Here is an 18,095-nt window from a genome sequence, read left to right as displayed (position 1 = left end):
AACCTGGGGTATGACTGATAAAATTGGCAGTTAACGGTGACGAAAGGCTATTAGATTCGCCACCACTTTTTCTTGCGGTTGGCGTGACCGTCTGGCGTAAGTGTTGTATCAAATTCTTGGATAGCGTTGAGACCTTCTGGGACGAGATCGTGACTGAGATCATTAGAATGACGCTTCATGAGAGATGCTGAATTATAGGAACTCGGAGTGAGTGCAGTATCGAATCTTGCAAGGTCTTCGGTCATGCCTTTTACGCCGCCTCGTGCGTTAGCGCCGCTGATTGTGGCACTTCTCTTGCGCGCGAAGAAGCGACTACGCCCTCCTGGGGTTGGAGACAGCTGAGGATCCCTGCGCGCCACGACACTGCTAATGACAGTCGTCTGGCCGTGCAAGGGGGTCTGCTCTTTCAAAGTGCTGCTGACATGGACAGAAGTTCAAATGAGTCATTTATGTCAGGTGCTTCATAGGCCGATCGACCTTGCAATTTTCGCAGTATTCACTCACCACAGGCCCACTGAAGTGAGATGCAATAACGCCTGGGACTGCGTTTCAACGTCAGAGCATGCAGCTACGAACTCAGCGAAGGTCGGACTTTTGATGTGCTCTTGCGGCACAAGAGACGTGAGGAAGTCATGAGAAGACTGAGATGAAATGCCAAAAATGCGCGTCACGTCGGCGCTAAGGGTCGCCAGAAGTAATGGCTGGTCCAACGCGTAGTCGCCATTTGGAAGGCTGTCAGAGTGGATCGGAATGAACTTCGATTTGCGCTGAGCTTGAAAGCGCTGCACGATCTCTTCGTCATCTTCGTCGAGCAGTCGATGCGTGCGATGGACCCTCGAACCGACGGCACTGTCTACCGTGGAGACGAAGGTGATGAAGTCGTCGTACGTGCTGGCCTGCTCTTTGAGGAAAAAGTTGAGCGATGACAGCACCGGCTCCTTGTCTTTGTCGAACTCGGTCTTTTTGTTTGCCAGCGCGAGAAAGACCTTTGCGATCATCAACAAAAGTTTCGAATGCGAGGGGGAAGGTGACGCTGAGAAATGACCAATTGTTAGCAACGCAGGCAAGAAATGAGCAAAGACTGGCTGCTGCCCACCTTGGAGGAGGCCGAAAAGTTGAGGAGAAGTGATGGCCGGACAGATGAGGCGGAGGAAGACGAAAGCCCCGACGCCTTGAATGCCTGAACCCGTGCCAGTCGCAGTGAAACGCGCGTTGACAAGCGAGCGCAGATGGAATAGGACCTCGCGCAGTTCACTTGAAGCAGATTTTAGTATCAGCCCGTTAAACAACACAGCTTCCCATCCGAAAACACTCACGCTGGACATTGATGGCGCTGCCGATAGATGTTTGCCCAAATTCGCGTCACGACTTCCTGAAAATGTTCGACCGAAGCGGGGAACAAAGTGGGTGATGCACACTGGTCCTCGTTGGTGTGAAGAGCACTGAATGGGTGCGGACGAGGTTTGTTGCTGGACAAAAGCTCATCCAGATCGATGCCCGTGTCGCCTGCACAAATTTGGTGGATATACTCTCCGATGGAAACCTCGAGCCAGGAAGTGCAGCAGAACTGCTGGAACTTGTCGAGCGAGCGCGATAGCGCTGTGTTCCCTCTGACGCAAGCAAGCGGGCAAGCAACATGAGCACATTGGGCAAATGCATTTGATGAAGTCTCTGACTCACCGGAACAGCAGGTCCTTGTCTGGATCGTTGCCTAGCTTTTCGCTCTCCATCTTCGCCAGGTCCGTCAAAAGCGCAACAATTTGGCCTTTGGCGATACCATACTGGATGACGCTGGACAGCAATGTATTCTCGCCTGCGGTGGCAGCGAGGTGCTGGATGATGACTGAACGCTCTGGCCCGTTGAGTGCCTGTAAATTCAAGCGAATGCAAGAGAAGAGGAAACGGCCTTAGCATCCCCGCGGCTTGTAGCGTAGTTCTTGGCATCCGACCTGTGTACACACCTTCTCTATTGCCGCATACCGAGCGGTGGGGAGCACAATAAGCTCAGAAATTTTGAAATTCAGCTTGATCTCTCCGACGACCTCTTGGGCGAATGGGACCAGCTCCCTAGCTCCAAGGTCGAAGCGCGAAGCTGCATCTGCATCTTTCTCCTCCGAAATGGACCAGACTGGGAACCATCCTTCAATGTCCTCGCCGCGCCGAATGGTTTCGACGGGCAGCGTCACAAGGCCAAGCGGGACTTGCTTCATCGCTCCCCCGCGGCCTGTCGTCTGCTGCAGCACTTCGATCTGCAGCCGCCTGAGGGTAGGCAATGTCTCGAAGTGAAAATCTTCCATCCAGACAAGACCGTCTTGAGATGACTTGAACGAAGTGCGCGCGAGAAGCACGCCATTGACATAGATCCTACAGCTGTGCCACGCATTCTCGCTTCCGCCTCCAATGGACGACGAGAAGGCGGAGGATGTATTCGAGTCCCTCCGTGGCGGCAACAAGGCCATCGAGTGTGGCGAGACACTACCGGCTGTGGTCCAGTGCGCCCAGCTTGATCCGCTCCGCATCCCAGCAATCGGCCCGCTGTCTAATTTGTCTGAGTCGCTCTCTTCGCTCGCCAGGTGGTGCCTGCTCATATCCCTCGCGGTAGAGGCGCCCTGTTGCGTCGAATCTGTCTTGAGCTCTAACGGGGCACTGAGCTCCGGCCGCGTTGTAGGCGAAATCGAGAAAGAGTCGCTTGTGCCTGTGCCTGTGCCAGACGCGTGGTATAAGGAGGCATCGCCACTGAAGATAGGCACAAGGTCGCTGGCCGTGCGGCTCTTCTGGATCCGAGTTATCTGATCGAGTGTCGTGGACGGACTACTGGAACTTGGTACAGATCCAGAGCCGCGCAGTCTGCTCGGTGGGGCGCCGCTTCCGTCTGGAGCAGCTGCGGTGCCGCTGGCGCTACTGCTGCTGCAACTGCCGCTATCGCCTTTCGGATTGAGCAGCGATCTACGGCGCGACGCTGAAATTCGCGGAGACTGGCCAGCTCCAGCGGCAGCGATAGCAGCAGGAGGCGGCACGGGTGGAAGCGTCTGCGTGTGGGACTGCTGCCCATCGCTTCCGTGCGTGCCGGTCGACGAGCGACGTTCGTTATCCGATGTGTTGGTCGTGGACGATGACTTGCGCGAGATGATGCGCCCGGCCAGGCTGCCGCTCGGGCTCATGGGCAGATGCACACTGTCGAAACCACCGACGCTGACGCCTTCCAAGCCAGTACGCTTGCGGATAGGACTAGCGTGGTGAGCTTGCGTGGCATGAAGTTGATGCTGATCTTGATGGTGGTGCTGCTGATGCGTGTAGCTGTCGGACGAGACGCCGCGCGCTTCTATGACGGAGATCTTGATGGAGCGGTTGATGCGATGAAGCTTGGGCATAGACTGCGTGGGCGATGCTATCATGGGGCTGGTTGACGCCTGTGCTTGGTCCGACACTGCTGCATCCATGCTGCCCAGCCGGCTCATCGTAATCTTGTCATCGCTAAGGTAGATTTCGGGCACAGCGTACGCCTGGAGCGCCATGAGCCAACGCTGCATCTTGATGCGCGATGGGAACGCAAGCAGGATAGACTCGAGCGCAAAGGAACCAGAGCCGGAGCCGGGGCTTGAGCCACAGCCGAGGTCATCATTGAAGAGGCCGTTCCCTGCTGAGTTGCCGCTGCTTGGCCATACGTGCTCCCCCAAGCCCCCAGGTGACGCTCCTGAGGTGGCGAATGCATTTGATACGGGAGATTGTTTCCCTCTGGCACAACCCACACCGACGCCTAGCCGACAAGCGCTGGCGCCAACACTCCTCGCGAGCGTCGACACGCGAGATGAGACAGCAATGATGTTGGGTCGGAGGAAGATTGAGTCGTCTACCCTCCTGACTTCGGAAGCGGTCAGATCCGAGATCAACGTGGAATGCAGCAGCGCCTTTTCCTCGCTGTAGATGGAAAGGACGCCGTGCTGCCTGAACACGACTGTCACTTTCCGCCAGCTGCCACCGCTGCCAACTGACGATCCGCCATGAGCAGGCGAGCCGATCATGATCAAGTCGCTGCCATTGATACCCAGCGTTTGCGGCCCCGGGATCAGCTGCGGTGCTTCCGTTGCGTCCACGTCGGCAAATCCGATCGAGCCCATCCCGTTGCTACTACTGCTGGCCGTTGTGGCTAAACGGGACCGACTGGGCCGCTCTTTGACCGAAGGACTGGGCGTGCTGCCAAACGGGTCCAGCTTCGAACTCGCAATAATGGTCTCCCGCTTGCATCGCGGAGTGCCGGCGCATGCGGCGGCACTTACAATGCTGCTATGACTCGCCCCGGATCCGTAATAGTGATGGCCACCACCGCCGCTACTGCTGCTACTGCCAGGTAAGCGTTTTTTGAGGTGCAAAACACCCGGCACGACCGTCTTTGCGAGCACAGCACCTGCGCCTGATCCGGAGGACGAGCCGCCAGCGTACGAAGAGGATGAGCCCTTCAATGTGCCCGGATTCCACATTTGTAAGACAGCAACTGCCTCGTCCTGCGTGTCCATGGTGTCTGATGCCTCCATTGCGCCCAGAGTAACCGTATGTTGCACTGAAAGCCGCTTGGTGAGTTCGTCTTAACCGAAACGAGCGCGCTCCCTACCCGTTTCTTCTCAAACGGTAGAGGCGGTGTTCGGTTGGATCCGCACCCGTTTCGCCCTCGTTCTCGCGGCTATTGTAGTATATGTGTATGCGTACTATCAAGGATGTTGGTACCGTTTTATCAGCATTCGCCCAATGAGGACTGAAAGCTGGGATGAATTAATGAAGGGTGTTGACCAGAAATGATTTGCGATCCGCATTGATGTCACACACGAGATGAGCAAGCCGGCTGATGAAGCAGCAGCATGAACGGTTCACCCATGTGAGTAGGTATGAGCGAAGGCTCAATCACGGGCCAGCTGCTGTTTCGCTTTCGATGCTTGCTAAGGTGCCCCAATTATAGTGCAAATCGCCGATGATCTTGCGCAGTTGAGTGGTGGATGTGCAGCTCGTTTACGAGACGGAGCCGTCAAGACCTCTCAGGGTGGGAATGAAAGTGCCCGTGCTCGGCGACGATTGGTTGTATCCTGATTGAGAGCTTTCAGTAATATCCAGGAGTCAAATTGGAAATGCGGCAAAGCAGATGAGGTCATCGGTAACCTTGGCTTTTGGATTGATGCATACGGCGTCCCAGGTTTTTGGTGTCTGCAAATGAAGACGACGGTCAGAACTTGGACACATTCCGTTTGCAAGCTCACTCCAGCTTGGGCCACCCTCTGCTTTGTTTGACTCACCAGCAGCGATGGGTCCATACCGTGGCCCTGTTTCACGGTTTCTATCGTCCGCTTCGCTCGCTGGGGAGGCGTCGAAGCAAACAAGCGAGAGCGGGTCCGTGGTGCCCAGCGGCGCTCAGATTCCTGTTGCTCAACAAGGCGTTAGGATGATGTCGTCGTCGCCTCCACTTGCAGGTCGAAACTCTATTTACTCTACCTCAGCATCAGCCGCCGGCTGTCGTTGACTTGGACTTGATCGTGCGGCGTATGTGTCCGCCGCCCAACTTGGGACGTTCTCCTTAATGATAAACAGCTGGTTCGAGCCAGCCCGATTTCCACCCCATACGCGGGTTCTTTGTGCATGAACGAGAGATTCTCGTCCATGAACGTGTTGTGAAGGATGGAGCGAGTCACGTGATGCCGTATTCAGCCCTGCCGCGGCAATTGGCCCCACCATCGGCACATGGAACTAGGGTCGATTCCCGCTTACCACACATGGTCGAATATGGTGGTATATGCACATGTATGCACCTTGAACTTGTATGAATCTAGCCATTATTCCTGCCTTGTAAGAGCACCTTTGTACCTCGGCGCATTGATCCGCTATGACCGCCGATGCTCGCAGCAAATGAACTGCATCTCCAATTTCCATTGGGCGAGAGCATGCCTATCCCAACGAAATGACGCCCACGTGAGTTGTGACGGTGACATTTAGCTCTCTCTCTCTTCACATCATTCCCGTGGCATCACGCCACTTTTCTCCGTTCTTCACTCGAACAGTCCTCTAATTCATACAACTAGCTGCTGGTGACTTGCCAAAGTGAGACCAAAAACTCTCCGGCCTGCCCTGTGCCCGCCAGCGCTAATTGCAAGGCACAGCAGCGCACACGAGGGGGGAAGGGGGAGAAGCTTTATCTTATTGTATTTCTATTACTGTTTAATATTACTACTATATTGTTATATATTATGAGTAAGGATATATTGTCACAAAGGCAGCGACCATCTTCCAGCAGCCGTTCCGCCCCGGCCCTTTTTGGAGGAACCTTGGGAGGGAAACTCACACAGTGAAGCCTTTCTGATTTTTTTGTTGACTTTTCACACCGCTTGATTGGATGGCAGGGCACCTGAGCCGCCACCCGGCACACCCAATCCGCCCGAGCCCACGCGGGCGCAGCCCGTCCCCATGGTACGAGGCTAACCAGCACACGCCAGCGGACAGTTCGGTCCACGATGTTGAAATGAGTTTGAGACAGCCCAAGCGCTAATGTCCCTTCTTGAGATCGATCGGCACCTCGCGTCTTCGAAGCCACTCACCAAGTGAGGAACAACTCTCGAACAATCCCACCTTGACCAGAGTGGTGACAGTGTGACAGGGCGAGCGGTCCATGCGACTTGGAGGGTGTGGTAAGCCAAGCGTGCGTCGATGACCCGGTCGAGGTTGATCCTGTGGGCGCCGGCGGACTGCGGTGCGTTGGTGCCAGACAGATGCAACGACCCACGCTTCCCAGCTGGCTGCTTTGTTTAATGGTCGTATAACCCAAGTCCCTGCGTGACTTGTAAACCCCGAGGGGAGCCCTAGGTGCATTTTCGATTCTGACTGCTCAGCGAAGGCACCACTCGTATGTACATCCTTCATGCAGGGGCACCATAGCATGTTGGCCTGGGCCAGCAGCTCGTCATAAAGATGAACTCTCGGGTTGCCATTGCTCAAATGCCCTTCCGGTGAAATGGGTGTAATGCGAAGTCCCTAAGGCGTTGGATGGAAGCTGTAAAATTCTGTAACGCAAATGGAATGACCATGCCTGTAGCCTGGACGTTGGGCACTTAGGAGCCCCTGCAAAACGGCGCCACGATGGTGCTTTCTCTGGGAATTACAAATGGACTACACTACGGTTCGAGCATGCCAAGAAGCAGAAGCTCAAACGTATCTCCTGCGGTAGCGAGGGAAGCAGCGGGGACGGTCGAGGTTGCCGCACGGATCGCACCACCTTCGCTGCCTTGCTGCAGTACCTCCTCTGACCCTGATTCTGACGTTGCTCCTCCTGGACCAGCACCTTCCATGACCCTCCAGCCGCCCATCAGCTTGGCATCATCTGACGGCGGCTCGTATCCCAAGCTCTCGCGCTTGCGGCGACAGACAAATATAAACATATCATCTTCTGCTTCCTCCTCTGCTTCCTCCTCTGCTTCTTCCGCCTCATCTTTAGCATCACCTGTAGTGTGCTGCTCGGCATCGCCTTCGCGGTCGCTGTCAGGCGTTTTCGCTCCTGCTCCCAACGCGTTTGCATTTTGCTTGTCACTACCATAGCGCGGTGATTCAGCCTTGGAGGCCTCACCAAGACCCAGATCAGACTTCCAGCGCCCAAATCGATGCCATGGGCCCCATGGGCCTGCCATATGCTCCCACGCCCTTTCTTCCCCAACAATATCGGGTTTCCGCCTCCATCGACGTCGACACTGAACCGGCTCCATGTCAAACCAGGCTCCTAGTGCCTGCCAGAACGGCTGCTCCTTTGCGAGCGAGCGTACCTTGTACGATATGATCAGCTCGCTTGTCGCTGTTTCTGCTGATGTCGTTCGCTGCGGCTCGCTGAGCTGGATGATTGTACGCAATAGCGGTGGTAGAAGTTCGGGAAAGTAGACTAGGTCCGAGCAAACAATGTGCGTCGGTGCCGAGGTAGAGGCTGTGTGAGCGGCGCTTTCAGAAACGGCGCTTTCCGTCCTTGAAGCAATGTCCTCTTTCATGATCCGCTCCGCCGCTTTGGAAGAGCCCCATGGCAATGGTCGCACGAGCAACTTCACGCCCGATGCTTGATCTGGTGCTGTGGTCGATGCTGAAGGAGGACGCAGCGCGCGAGCAGCATTTCGCTCCAGCAACGGGCAGACATGATCAAGATCCGTCAAAATGACAGTGGGGGTCGGTGATGTCGGCATTGGCGCACTCCGGTTAGTCTCAACATTATCTTTGACTCGTTGACAGGAGGATCGACCATGAGCCCTTGAGAGCGCTAGGGCAAGGTGAATACCAACATAGCCGACCCCGGAGCCCAGCTCAACCGCTGACACAGCGCGTGCTAACGTTGGTCCTCTTGCTGCTGTGCCATCTGGAGAAGCATTCGGCGGCAAAGCGAAGAAACTGCATGGAGGGTCAAACTCGAGAGCGGACTCGCATGGTGGCCGGAGGTATTCGCGCAGAGCATATGCCGCTTCCCTGTCAGCGATCAGAGGGCAGAAACGTAGCAGAGAGGAGAGACGAAAAAGCAAATTGATTGGCGGTTATTGAGGAACATGCTCTACCAAAACCGGACTCCCATGCTGCAAAAGCCTCACCAGACCCGCCCTGCTATACCCCATCGATCAATGTCCTCCGCAGTATCTGCATCCCACGCATCAAGCTCGCAACCTGCTTGGCTGCTGCAGCTCTTGCTGCTCGGTTGGATGGCCAAGCCGGTCGGAAAGTTGAAATCGTCAGCCGGATCTCCGGCTGGGCTCCCGGCGGCCATATTCTCCTGCTAATAGGTCAAGCAATTGTGCACATGTGAGGAGCTCATGGTTAGTCCACATGTACCTCATCGTCACTTTGGAAGATGTTGCTTTTTTCGAGAACAGCAGGAGCTGTGTGCGTCTCTGGGGCTGGGTGGCCATCCTACCAAGTGTGGAGAGCAAAAGCACAGGCACAGCGCCGCTGTGTAAACCAGCAGTGGTGGCGGCGGTGGGCGGCGCGTCTCTTTGCGGCTCATGACGAGAGAGGCGTAATAGTGAGGATTACACACGAGACGCACGCGTTTGTGCTTCTCCCAGTCCTCCCTCGCCCGTCGCTCATCATCCATCTCCTCATCAACCCAAGTGCCTTCAAGCGCCCTTTACAATCTCCCAGCCGGGCTTCACTATTTGCGGACGGCCACACAGCACGTATCATTTCTCACGGATCTCTTCGCAGCCACCTAAGATGTTCCGCCAACTCGCCCTCCGCGTCCCCGCCGGCGCCCGCGCGCTGAGCACCACCGCGTCGCGCTCCAACCTGGCCCGCATGCAGATCATGGGCCGCCTCGTCGCGGACCCGGAGATCAAGACCAGCGTCAACGGCAAGGAGTTCACCTCCTATGTCGTTGCGACGACCGACTACCTGGGCAGCCGCGAAGACCGTGCGTGTTTGCTCCTTTGCTTGGTAGTACGTGCCAGATGGAAGGTGGAATGCTGACACCCCTACCTTGTTGCCCCCATTTCGTTTCACCATTTCTCACTTGGACTTATCCAGCCTCAGCGCAGACTTCCACCTACCACCGAATCTACGCTTTTGGTGACAAGACAGACAAGGTCAAGACGTTGACAAAAGGGTGATTCCATGGCGTGCCTGCTTGTTGCTATTCCTCGTCCACGCTCATCTTCGTTCCCTTGCCTTCGCATCGCTTTCCACGTGCGCGCACAGTACCCGGGTTTTCGTCGAGGCTGACTTTCGCATCGAGCGCCAGCCTGGCGAGGACGGCCAGCCGCCAAGGGACAGACTCCTCGTGAGCCAACGTGAGTGTGTAAACTGGTAAAATTGCTTTCCAAAAACTGGACCAGCTCACATGAACGACACTGGACTTCCTTCTGTGGTACGTAGGCAGCGTGAACGTCATCAGCAGACCGAAGCCAGTGGATGCTTAGAGTGTGCCGATGCGGAATGTCAATTCATTGTCACCGCTCCGCATAATGCCCATGATTCAGGACGAACAATGCGATGCTCGAAAGACATCACTGATAGGTACGCTACATTGCTCGAGCCTTTCGGGGTTGCTTGCATCGACTGCAGACTGCACGCTCTTTCACCTTTCTTTGTGAGGCGCTTCTCCGACCCATTGAATTCTGCCTAGGCCAGACGCAGATACGCTCGCGAGGAGGTAGCCCCGATTGATGTGCCTGCTCCATGCGACGTCCGTGATGGCAACTTCCGGCGGCCAGTCGAACGATGTGCCTGGAATCCTGTGTGGATTCTGTTTTGTGTTTGTATTCGCGGTTGAGTGCGACAGAGGCAGTCAATGCGTGGGCTCCAGCGTAGCATAGTCTCTTCTTACCCACCAAGATATCAGGCAAGAAATAGTCGAGCACCCTGAGCTCGCTACTCTCTGTGCCGCATGTGAGGCGAAACAGCTGGACAGAAGCCTTGGCACCCCTCTTGCTGAGATTGCGCCAAATGTTGACCATGCGTACGCTTCCATCCGCCGAGCCGGTCGCAAGTAACGGATGATAGTCCGACGTAGCTATGGCCAGCGTTGGCGCTCGATGCTCGGCTACCCTGGCTTTGCGGCCAAAGTGGGGATTGGTGAAAAAGAATAGATCAACGCCGTACAGGTTGCCCTCGATGATCGCAGCATTGGCATGCGTGCTGAATGCCAAATCGTACGCGGGGACGCCGCCTTTGCGTGAAATAGCAATTCAAATGTCAGACTGTGCCTGCATCGCGCAGCCAATCCCGGGACACAAGGACGGCCGCCTACTCACTGATGCTGCCGCCAGATTGACCAAAACGAATATCGGCCTGGTGGTAAGGGTCAGTCAGGTCCGTCAAAGCGATCGAGCCCATCAACGAGCAGCTCGTGAACAAGTTTGGCATCTCATTCCAAGCCGGACGGCCGCGGGCGTCCGTGTTGGGATGCATGTGCCATCGTACACCAGTGATGGCAGTCTCTTGTGTCCTGAAGTAGTGCAAGGGCGCTGTACAGAAATACTCTGTCGTCAATATGCGAGCATGTCGATCAGCCACAGAGTGAAAACTCACCCTGCTGCTGGCCATTCCCTGACAGGAGCTCTTCGAGGTCCCAAACAGCCGCGTAACCATTGCTACATCCAACGAGAATGCGTTCTGGAAAGGCCCAATCTAAACAGTGCGGAACGGTCTCGAAGAGGTCCAATGAGAGGATAGGCTTGAGTGCAATTTGCAATGGAGCAGCGCTTTTGCTCTTCTTGACGTGTCTGAGCTCATTTGGATGAGGCACCTGAAAGAAGCAAAGTTTGCCATTCATACACGCCGCAGCCAGGACACCGAGGATCTCGTTGCTAGGCGGCGGCTGTTCAAGATCTCGGTAGGCAAGAGGTCGCCATTGCAACTGCCACGCGCTGCCTGTGTCGATGTGCAACACCATTTCAAGCCGCACTTTTGAATGATTATCATTGCCGCCCCTGCCTGGTGCGATGCTCCAGATTTGGATCTGCGCAGGCGCCGGCTCGGTGAGACGTATGCCGTATCTGTTTCGGGGAGCCCGTTCGAATGAAGTCGAGACCGCCAAGAACTCGTTGCCTGCGACATTCAAGCCTCGCGGACATGCTTCGACACAGTAATTGTAGCCTCCAGTGTTGAAAAAATGGACATCGCTGTCGGCTTCCAAGCCGTCCGCCGCGTGCGCAGCGCCAGGTGCGAGTGTATGCCTTTTCAGTACCGTGTCCGACCCGTACGCGATTCGCAGGTCTCCTTCGGCCGTGAACCAGGGCTGGAGAGTTGCTAGCAGTGTGATGTCTTCCTCGCCGTCCTGCAGCGAAGGATCAATCGCCATCGGGTCTATCCCGGAGCTCGCAGCCACATCAGTTGCATTGGGCGTCTGAGCGTTGCCTGCCTCCGCTAGGGCTTCAGTGCGACGCCGCAAGACCTCCCTGAGCGGCACCCTCGTTCGTGCTTCAGTGCATAATCGCAGTCTTCTAGCCGCAAAATACGAGACTCACTCTTCTGATAGAACTTTAATGCTTTGCAGCCAATGGGGTTGGATTCTAGGCTCTAAATCCTCATCCATTGGCTCCACCTTTGCACGTCCTTCAATTCCATCCAGACTATTGTCCTTGCCGGGTAACCATCCATAGTCTCCCATCTTTCCCCGCGGAGGTCTCCACAGCTCCTCATTCCACCTGCCGACCTTGAGTTTTGCGTTGCACTCGATCTCCCATGAAGCGCCTGTCAGCATCGCAGCACCGTCCAATGGCCACGGCGCATGCTCCACCTTGACCGAAGGTAACAAGCATGACGATGTGAACATAGACAGATTTCGGCCCTCTTTGGCTTTGATCCACAAGCTGCCGCGTTGAGCAGCGGCTATATTCGATACGTCATTATCAGCTGCGACGGGTTTGGTTTTGCGAGCCGCTACCGAAGGTGCCATCGTAACGACAGCATTTATTCTTGTGTTCTTTACGTTGATCTTGCCCTTACGAGTCCTCGGTGGCGGCGTGTCAACGCCGTCGTAAACATCCTCTTCAGCCTCATCCAATTCTTCGGACCCAGACTCGGATATTGCGTTCAATTCTTCGTCATCGTCCGATGCGGCGGCCTTGCCTCTACTTGTTCCAGCTTGATCTGCAAGTACAAACTCATCGTCGCTGCCGTTGTCGAGAAAATCTTCATCTCTTGCCTTCGCCTTGCTCTTTGTATTCCCCTTGGGGTTCGAAGGGACTTTTCTATCACCTCCCCCCTCTGAAGACCCATCGGAAAAGCCGTGGTGAACGGTTTGTGTGTACCTTGCCCGGGCAGCTTGGGCAGCTTGTCGTTTCGGCCGCCCAGAAGGCGTGCCGGACGAATCTACCTCGTTCATAATCTGAATGTGAGGTCGCGAGCCCAAAGCGTGGTCACCCTCACGTGCACATGTTAACGAGCACGTTGACAAGGCTGCACGACTCACGAGCCTTCCCCCAAGATGATGGCAGATGTCGATCAGCAGCCAACGACATGGAACGTGGTCGTGATGATTTCGTTCGCACTTGCCACATCAACACGCGAGTCGATAAGTTTGTAATTACGCGACACGTTCCTGGTCGCAACCTCTCACTCCCTTGCGGGAGTGCTATTTGATATCTGCTTCTGTGGACCTCTGGCGCGGCCCTGTTGCTATTCCCTTCAAGTACCATCGATACTTTTGTCCAGGTCTCGAGCAGAAGAACGCAGGTTCAGTTCACGCGTGGTACATATCACGCACTAAATGTGCTTGACCTCGTCGGTATGCAATATCTATGATACAGTGCGGGTGTTGTACAATTTAACTTGTTTTTCGAACTCCTTGCGCTCAAGGCCACCCCGCATGGTGATTTCAAGCTCGGGTTGGCACTGGCCCAGGCTTCTGCAGCCTTTCAAGGATGGTGGCGGGCTTCTCCTCCAACCCAGCTGCCGTTTCCTCATCCATTACGTCGTCGTCCCTTGTCGATCGTCGCCGCAGCCACACGCGCTTAGCCCACTTCCAAGCCTCCACGCCCAAGAAGAATAGGAGGATGGCAATAAAGCAGATGCCCCACTCCCATGAAATGCCTTTGTGCAGGAAGACATCGTCATTGATGATGGGGATGTAAAGCAGAGGGAAGACGCTGAAGAAGCCGATGACAACCGTGCTGAAGAGAAACTTGTTCTTGCCCCAGGTGTCGTGGAACCACTGCGAGTAGAGCGGGTATTTCTTGCCCATGCGGAAGAAGGAGCGACGGGTGTTGACGACCTCCCAGGCGAGGAAGAGCGATGCCCACGTCATCACTGTCCAGGTTGCGCCGCGTGCGCGGAAGACCGTTGCGCATGTTTCGTTGTAGATGCCGTTGCAATTGATGCCGAGATTGCCGTCGCCAAAGCCCCAGAGGCATAGCGTGAATGTAGCCAGGCAAAGCAGTCCGACCCAGACTCCGTAGACAAACAGGTCAAGCAGGACTTCGGGTGCGAAGATGCCGTACTTAAGGTCATGAGGTGGGCGCTTCATGATGTCGAGTTGCGCTTGACTCATACCCAAACCCATGGCCGGGAGACCGCTAGTAACCTGCGCAAAGAGAGAACCAGGGGTGAGCTGCGTGCTGGCGGATGTTATGGCTTCCTGACAGGTTCTACTCACCATGATAATGTAAAGGACCTCGACAGGAGAGAGCGGGAACACAGAGAGGCCGGTTGCATCCTTGAAAGCAAGGCCGATAAGGAGCACCAAAGCCTGAGCAACATTTTGAGCAAGCAGATGAAGCACGAACTTCTTGATATTGTCTGCGTCATACCATAAGAACAAAGATATGGGTTAGATGGCAGGCGCAGAGGCGATCCCAGGCCTTTGTGGACTTACCAAAGGTCCTCCTTCCCTCTTCAATGCCAGATACGATGCTGGCAAAGTTGTCGTCCGTCAAGACAAGATCCGACGCGCCTTTGGCGACATCCGAGCCTCCTCCCATCCCGAGACCAACGTCGGCTGCACAATCAAATCAAGAGAAGGGTCAGCAATTAAAGGAGAGACAATGGAGGCAAGGGGTTAGCACACACTCACCGATCTTCAGACTGGGCGCGTCATTGACTCCATCGCCAGTCATGGCAGCGAAGCACGTGCGGCGATGCAGAGCTTCGATCATCCTGACCTTGGTCTGAGGCGCGCATCTGGCAATTACGAGCGGGAGGATTTCGAGTCGGTCGATCTCATCTTCAGTTAACTTGTCAAACGCGGGGCCAGTCATTACGGATGCCTTAAGCCTCTCTTCGGACCAGGTGGATGTGTTCTGCGGGATGATGCCGACCTCCTTGGCGATAGCGCGGGCGGTTCCTGGATGGTCGCCGGTGAGCATGTGGACACGGATGCCGGCTTGCTGGCACTGGAGGACAGCTGGTAGAGATGAAGCACGCGGAGGGTCGTAGATGCCTGCCAGGCCGACAAAGGTCATACCGCTCTCAGCTTGGGTGCGATCGAGTTCCTCGCCTTCATGAGCTTCCTCTTTGGTGAGATCACGTTGCGCGAACGCAAGCACCCGAAGACCGGTGTCCGCCAGCGCTTCCATGTTGGCCAGAATGTTGCTAGTAATGTTCTCAGTGATGTCGACGATACCCTCGCTTGTCTGTGCGTGAGTGCATGCTTCGAGAACTCGCTCGACGGCTCCCTTCATAAACGCTTTGTGCGTCTCGGACGGGCGATGCTTGTAGAAGACGCACATGCGCTTGACGTCGCTCGAGAATGGGAACTCGGCCGTCTGCTTCCAGATGGCAGGCTTGCCATACGAAGCATACTTGGCGGCATTCTCCTGATCGTCAACCCTCTGGCTCTCCCCCTTGACCTTGTTGGTCAGCTTTGCACGGCCCCAGTCGAAGCGGCAAGCAAAGGTTTGCATGGCGCATTCGGTCGGGTCGCCATGAGCCTGCCATTCGCCCTCAGCTTGGAAGACTTTTGCGTTGTTGCAGAGCGCGGCCCTACAAAGGAGGACAGCATGATCAGCAATGGTGATCTTGGGCTAGATTGCTAGAAAGCGAATCCTCACACGTTGAGAAAGTCGGTGAAGCACTCGTCGTCCTTGATTCTGTCGGAGCCGAGTTCTTTACTGGCAACCTTGTCACCATCCTTGGATGTCTCTTTCGCGTGATTCGGGTCGCTGTCTTTGGGTTGCCTTTCGGTCTTGAAGACTTCTCCTGCGTTGGGGTTGAAGGCTTCCTCGCTGTCGCTGACAGTGAAAGTACCGCTGGCGGGAACCCAGGCACGCTTGACTACCATGCGACCTTGGGTGAGCGTACCAGTCTTGTCTGAGCAAATGTCCGTCACTGCGCCAAGCGACTCGATGGCATCCATCTTGCGGACAATGACATGACGGCGAGTCATAGCACGGGCACCCATAGCCATGGTGATGGAAAGGACAGCGCTGAGCGAGGCTGGGATCATCGAGACACCAACACTGAGGAACGAGGCACAGAAAAGTCAGTGCTGGCCTTGCCAGGGCTCTTTAGGTCTACGCTGCTCACCTGACGGCGTAGATGATGACCTCGCGATCAGTCCAATTGTTGGACAAGAAGCAGATGATTGCGAACAGAATTGCAACAAGGAAAAGCAAGACAGCAAGCAGCGAGAGCTTGCGCTGGAGCGGTGTACCGTGGTTAAGACCCAAGAAAGTGGCGATCTGGTCCCAGACCGTGAGTGCACCGGCTTGGACGTAGTGGTGAGGGAGCTTCTTGCCGTAGCTGTTCTGCTTGACGGCGCGGATCTTTTTGCGCTTGGCGTTTCCTTGTAGTGCTTGCGCAATCTTGCCGATTTCGGTGTTCATACCGGTAGCGACGACGATACCGGTCCCGCGACCCCGAGTGACATTGCTGGACATGTAAGCCATGTTGATCCGATCGCCGACTCCAGTCTCCTCGGGAAAGGCGTTGGCATGCTCTTTGGCGACAGGGAGGGACTCGCCGGTCAGGAGTGCTTCATCAGCCTCGAGGTTCATGGCCTCGATCATGCGGAGATCACCTGGAACAGTGTCGCCGACAGTGATCTCGCATATGTCTCCCGGTACGAGCTCTGTGCTGGGGATGGTGACGCCTTGTCCGTTGCGGATGACGCGTGCAGTCGGCGAGGCGAGAGAACGAAGCGAGGCCATCGTTTTTTCTGCCGAAAGCTCTTGAAAATAGCCGACAATGACGTTGATCGCCACGACGCCAGTGAGGACACCGCCCTCGATCCATGATTTGATCGCAAAGGAGACGACGAGGGCGATGATCAACACCTGCAAAGAAAATAAAAGACTCAGTCAGCAGAGTGTAAATTATGCAAGTGTGGATCTGCTCACCGCTGTCATGGCATTAACAACCTGGTTGAGAAAGATTTTGAAATAGTTGATGCCGGAGTCTCCATCGAGCTCATTTGGCCCGTATTGCTGCTGCCTTTCTCGCACTTCGCGGTCTTTGAGCCCGCCATCAATGTTGCTTTCGAGCGCTGCGACGATGGGCTCAAAGTAGTAGCGGTAAGCTTGTGTGAGGGCATCTTGGCGTGAAATGGGCCCAACAGCATCGGGATCTCTATTGGAGTAGGCCGACGACTGTGTTAAGGTCGCGGCACGTGAGGGCATAGGCATGTTGAAAGAGTGTTTTTGTTGAGCGCAGTTACCTGATTTGGAGTAATGGCCCGCATGGGCGCACGTTACGGTCACGGGTGGTAAGCAGGCTGGATGATGGACGAGGTAACATCAACGAAATAATCAACATACATCGGCTGGCGCCTTATATATACACCACCTTAAGCGAGTCCAGATGGATAAGTTGGACATATCATGGGTACACTGTACCTGACCTGACACGAGCGCCAAGATCTTCGACTGGTGGCGGCCCACGCTCCAATGCTTGTGAAACGCACATTTGTACATACTCAAAAAGGACTTGGATCATGGATAAACGGATGCAGTGCCATCTGCCCAGCCTCCGAGCCTCCCACGTGCGTGATCAATAGCTGGGAGGGTGACTGGAGTGGGAAGGACGTCATCAGTCTGAGACTTCCTCTCCGAGAACGCTTTTTTACTGTTTTATATCGCATGTAATCATTCACAATCACACCGGGCTTGGCTGCTTTATCATCCTTGACGGCTTGGCGTGGAGTGCGCCTCAAGTGAACAAAAGGGGCCGAGCGGGCAGCAAGGAAGTGTAGAAAATGAGCGAACCATGATTGGGCTGCTCTCGCCGTTGACACGCAGCTTCCTGTAGTGGACTCAAGAAATTGAAAACGTCGACCCGTGTCTTGGATGTGGTTTTCTAACGGACATCTTCCTCTTGGCGATATCGCCGGACCGCCGGGATCTCCTGTTTCTGGGCAGGCGGCGGCTCCAGACTGTGGCTGCTTCGTCTACAATGCATACCCATTGACTCGTACCCGACTCGAGGGCCACCTTCAGCATAATTCATTATGTGGTGCATTGCAAATATGTACTCATGAGCTGTATGGCCCAAGTTGAGGACGTATGCCGCATCTCCGAGGTTGTCGACGCTCAGCTGTCGTTTGCAGAGCCATTGGTCATGAGCCGCCCACCTCGGCGAAGTCGTACCGCTGTGCCAATTGGCGTCCTGTCACTCCCTGCTGTCGCCGTCGTTGACATATGAGCTCGCGTCAAGCCACGGAACAGATA

General features: G+C 55.4%; 5 protein-coding genes across 5 annotated transcripts; 1 reads left to right on the top strand and 4 right to left on the bottom strand.

The window, feature by feature from the left end:
• Window positions 1-8: 8 nt before the first annotated feature.
• On the bottom strand, window positions 9-4,866 carry K437DRAFT_106884 (uncharacterized protein). The gene is made up of 6 exons (XM_013388172.1): window positions 1,962-4,866; window positions 1,681-1,868; window positions 1,317-1,610; window positions 1,097-1,254; window positions 505-1,033; window positions 9-417 (listed from the first exon to the last, which is right to left on the bottom strand). The coding sequence occupies exons 1-6, from the start codon at window positions 4,530-4,532 to the stop codon at window positions 51-53; spliced, it is 4,107 nt and encodes a 1,368-aa protein (XP_013243626.1). The 5' UTR covers window positions 4,533-4,866; the 3' UTR covers window positions 9-50.
• Window positions 4,867-7,117: 2,251 nt separating this feature from the next.
• On the bottom strand, window positions 7,118-8,802 carry K437DRAFT_256152 (uncharacterized protein). The gene is made up of 2 exons (XM_013388171.1): window positions 8,592-8,802; window positions 7,118-8,472 (listed from the first exon to the last, which is right to left on the bottom strand). The coding sequence occupies exons 1-2, from the start codon at window positions 8,762-8,764 to the stop codon at window positions 7,149-7,151; spliced, it is 1,497 nt and encodes a 498-aa protein (XP_013243625.1). The 5' UTR covers window positions 8,765-8,802; the 3' UTR covers window positions 7,118-7,148.
• Window positions 8,803-9,210: 408 nt separating this feature from the next.
• K437DRAFT_246438 (uncharacterized protein) lies at window positions 9,211-10,314 on the top strand (the record flags this gene model as incomplete). The annotated part of the gene is made up of 4 exons (XM_013388170.1): window positions 9,211-9,412; window positions 9,520-9,598; window positions 9,691-9,782; window positions 9,868-10,314. 4 exons carry the CDS (start codon window positions 9,211-9,213, stop codon window positions 9,909-9,911), a joined length of 417 nt encoding a protein of 138 aa, XP_013243624.1. The 3' UTR covers window positions 9,912-10,314.
• On the bottom strand, window positions 10,070-11,386 carry K437DRAFT_223477 (uncharacterized protein; the record flags this gene model as incomplete). The annotated part of the gene is made up of 4 exons (XM_013388169.1): window positions 10,070-10,237; window positions 10,272-10,660; window positions 10,767-10,958; window positions 11,023-11,386. 4 exons carry the CDS (start codon window positions 11,384-11,386, stop codon window positions 10,070-10,072), a joined length of 1,113 nt encoding a protein of 370 aa, XP_013243623.1.
• Window positions 11,387-13,205: 1,819 nt separating this feature from the next.
• K437DRAFT_256149 (putative ENA2-plasma membrane P-type ATPase) lies at window positions 13,206-17,154 on the bottom strand. The gene is made up of 7 exons (XM_013388168.1): window positions 16,770-17,154; window positions 15,958-16,706; window positions 15,483-15,890; window positions 14,507-15,414; window positions 14,309-14,431; window positions 14,090-14,232; window positions 13,206-14,017 (listed from the first exon to the last, which is right to left on the bottom strand). Exons 1-7 carry the CDS (start codon window positions 17,052-17,054, stop codon window positions 13,313-13,315), a joined length of 3,321 nt encoding a protein of 1,106 aa, XP_013243622.1. The 5' UTR covers window positions 17,055-17,154; the 3' UTR covers window positions 13,206-13,312.
• Between the last annotated feature and the right edge of the window lie 941 nt (window positions 17,155-18,095).

The sequence above is a fragment of the Tilletiaria anomala genome, assembly GCF_000711695.1.
Source record: "Tilletiaria anomala UBC 951 chromosome Unknown K437scaffold_34, whole genome shotgun sequence".
NCBI lineage: Eukaryota > Fungi > Basidiomycota > Exobasidiomycetes > Georgefischeriales > Tilletiariaceae > Tilletiaria > Tilletiaria anomala.
This window is presented reverse-complemented; position numbering and strand designations above follow the sequence as displayed.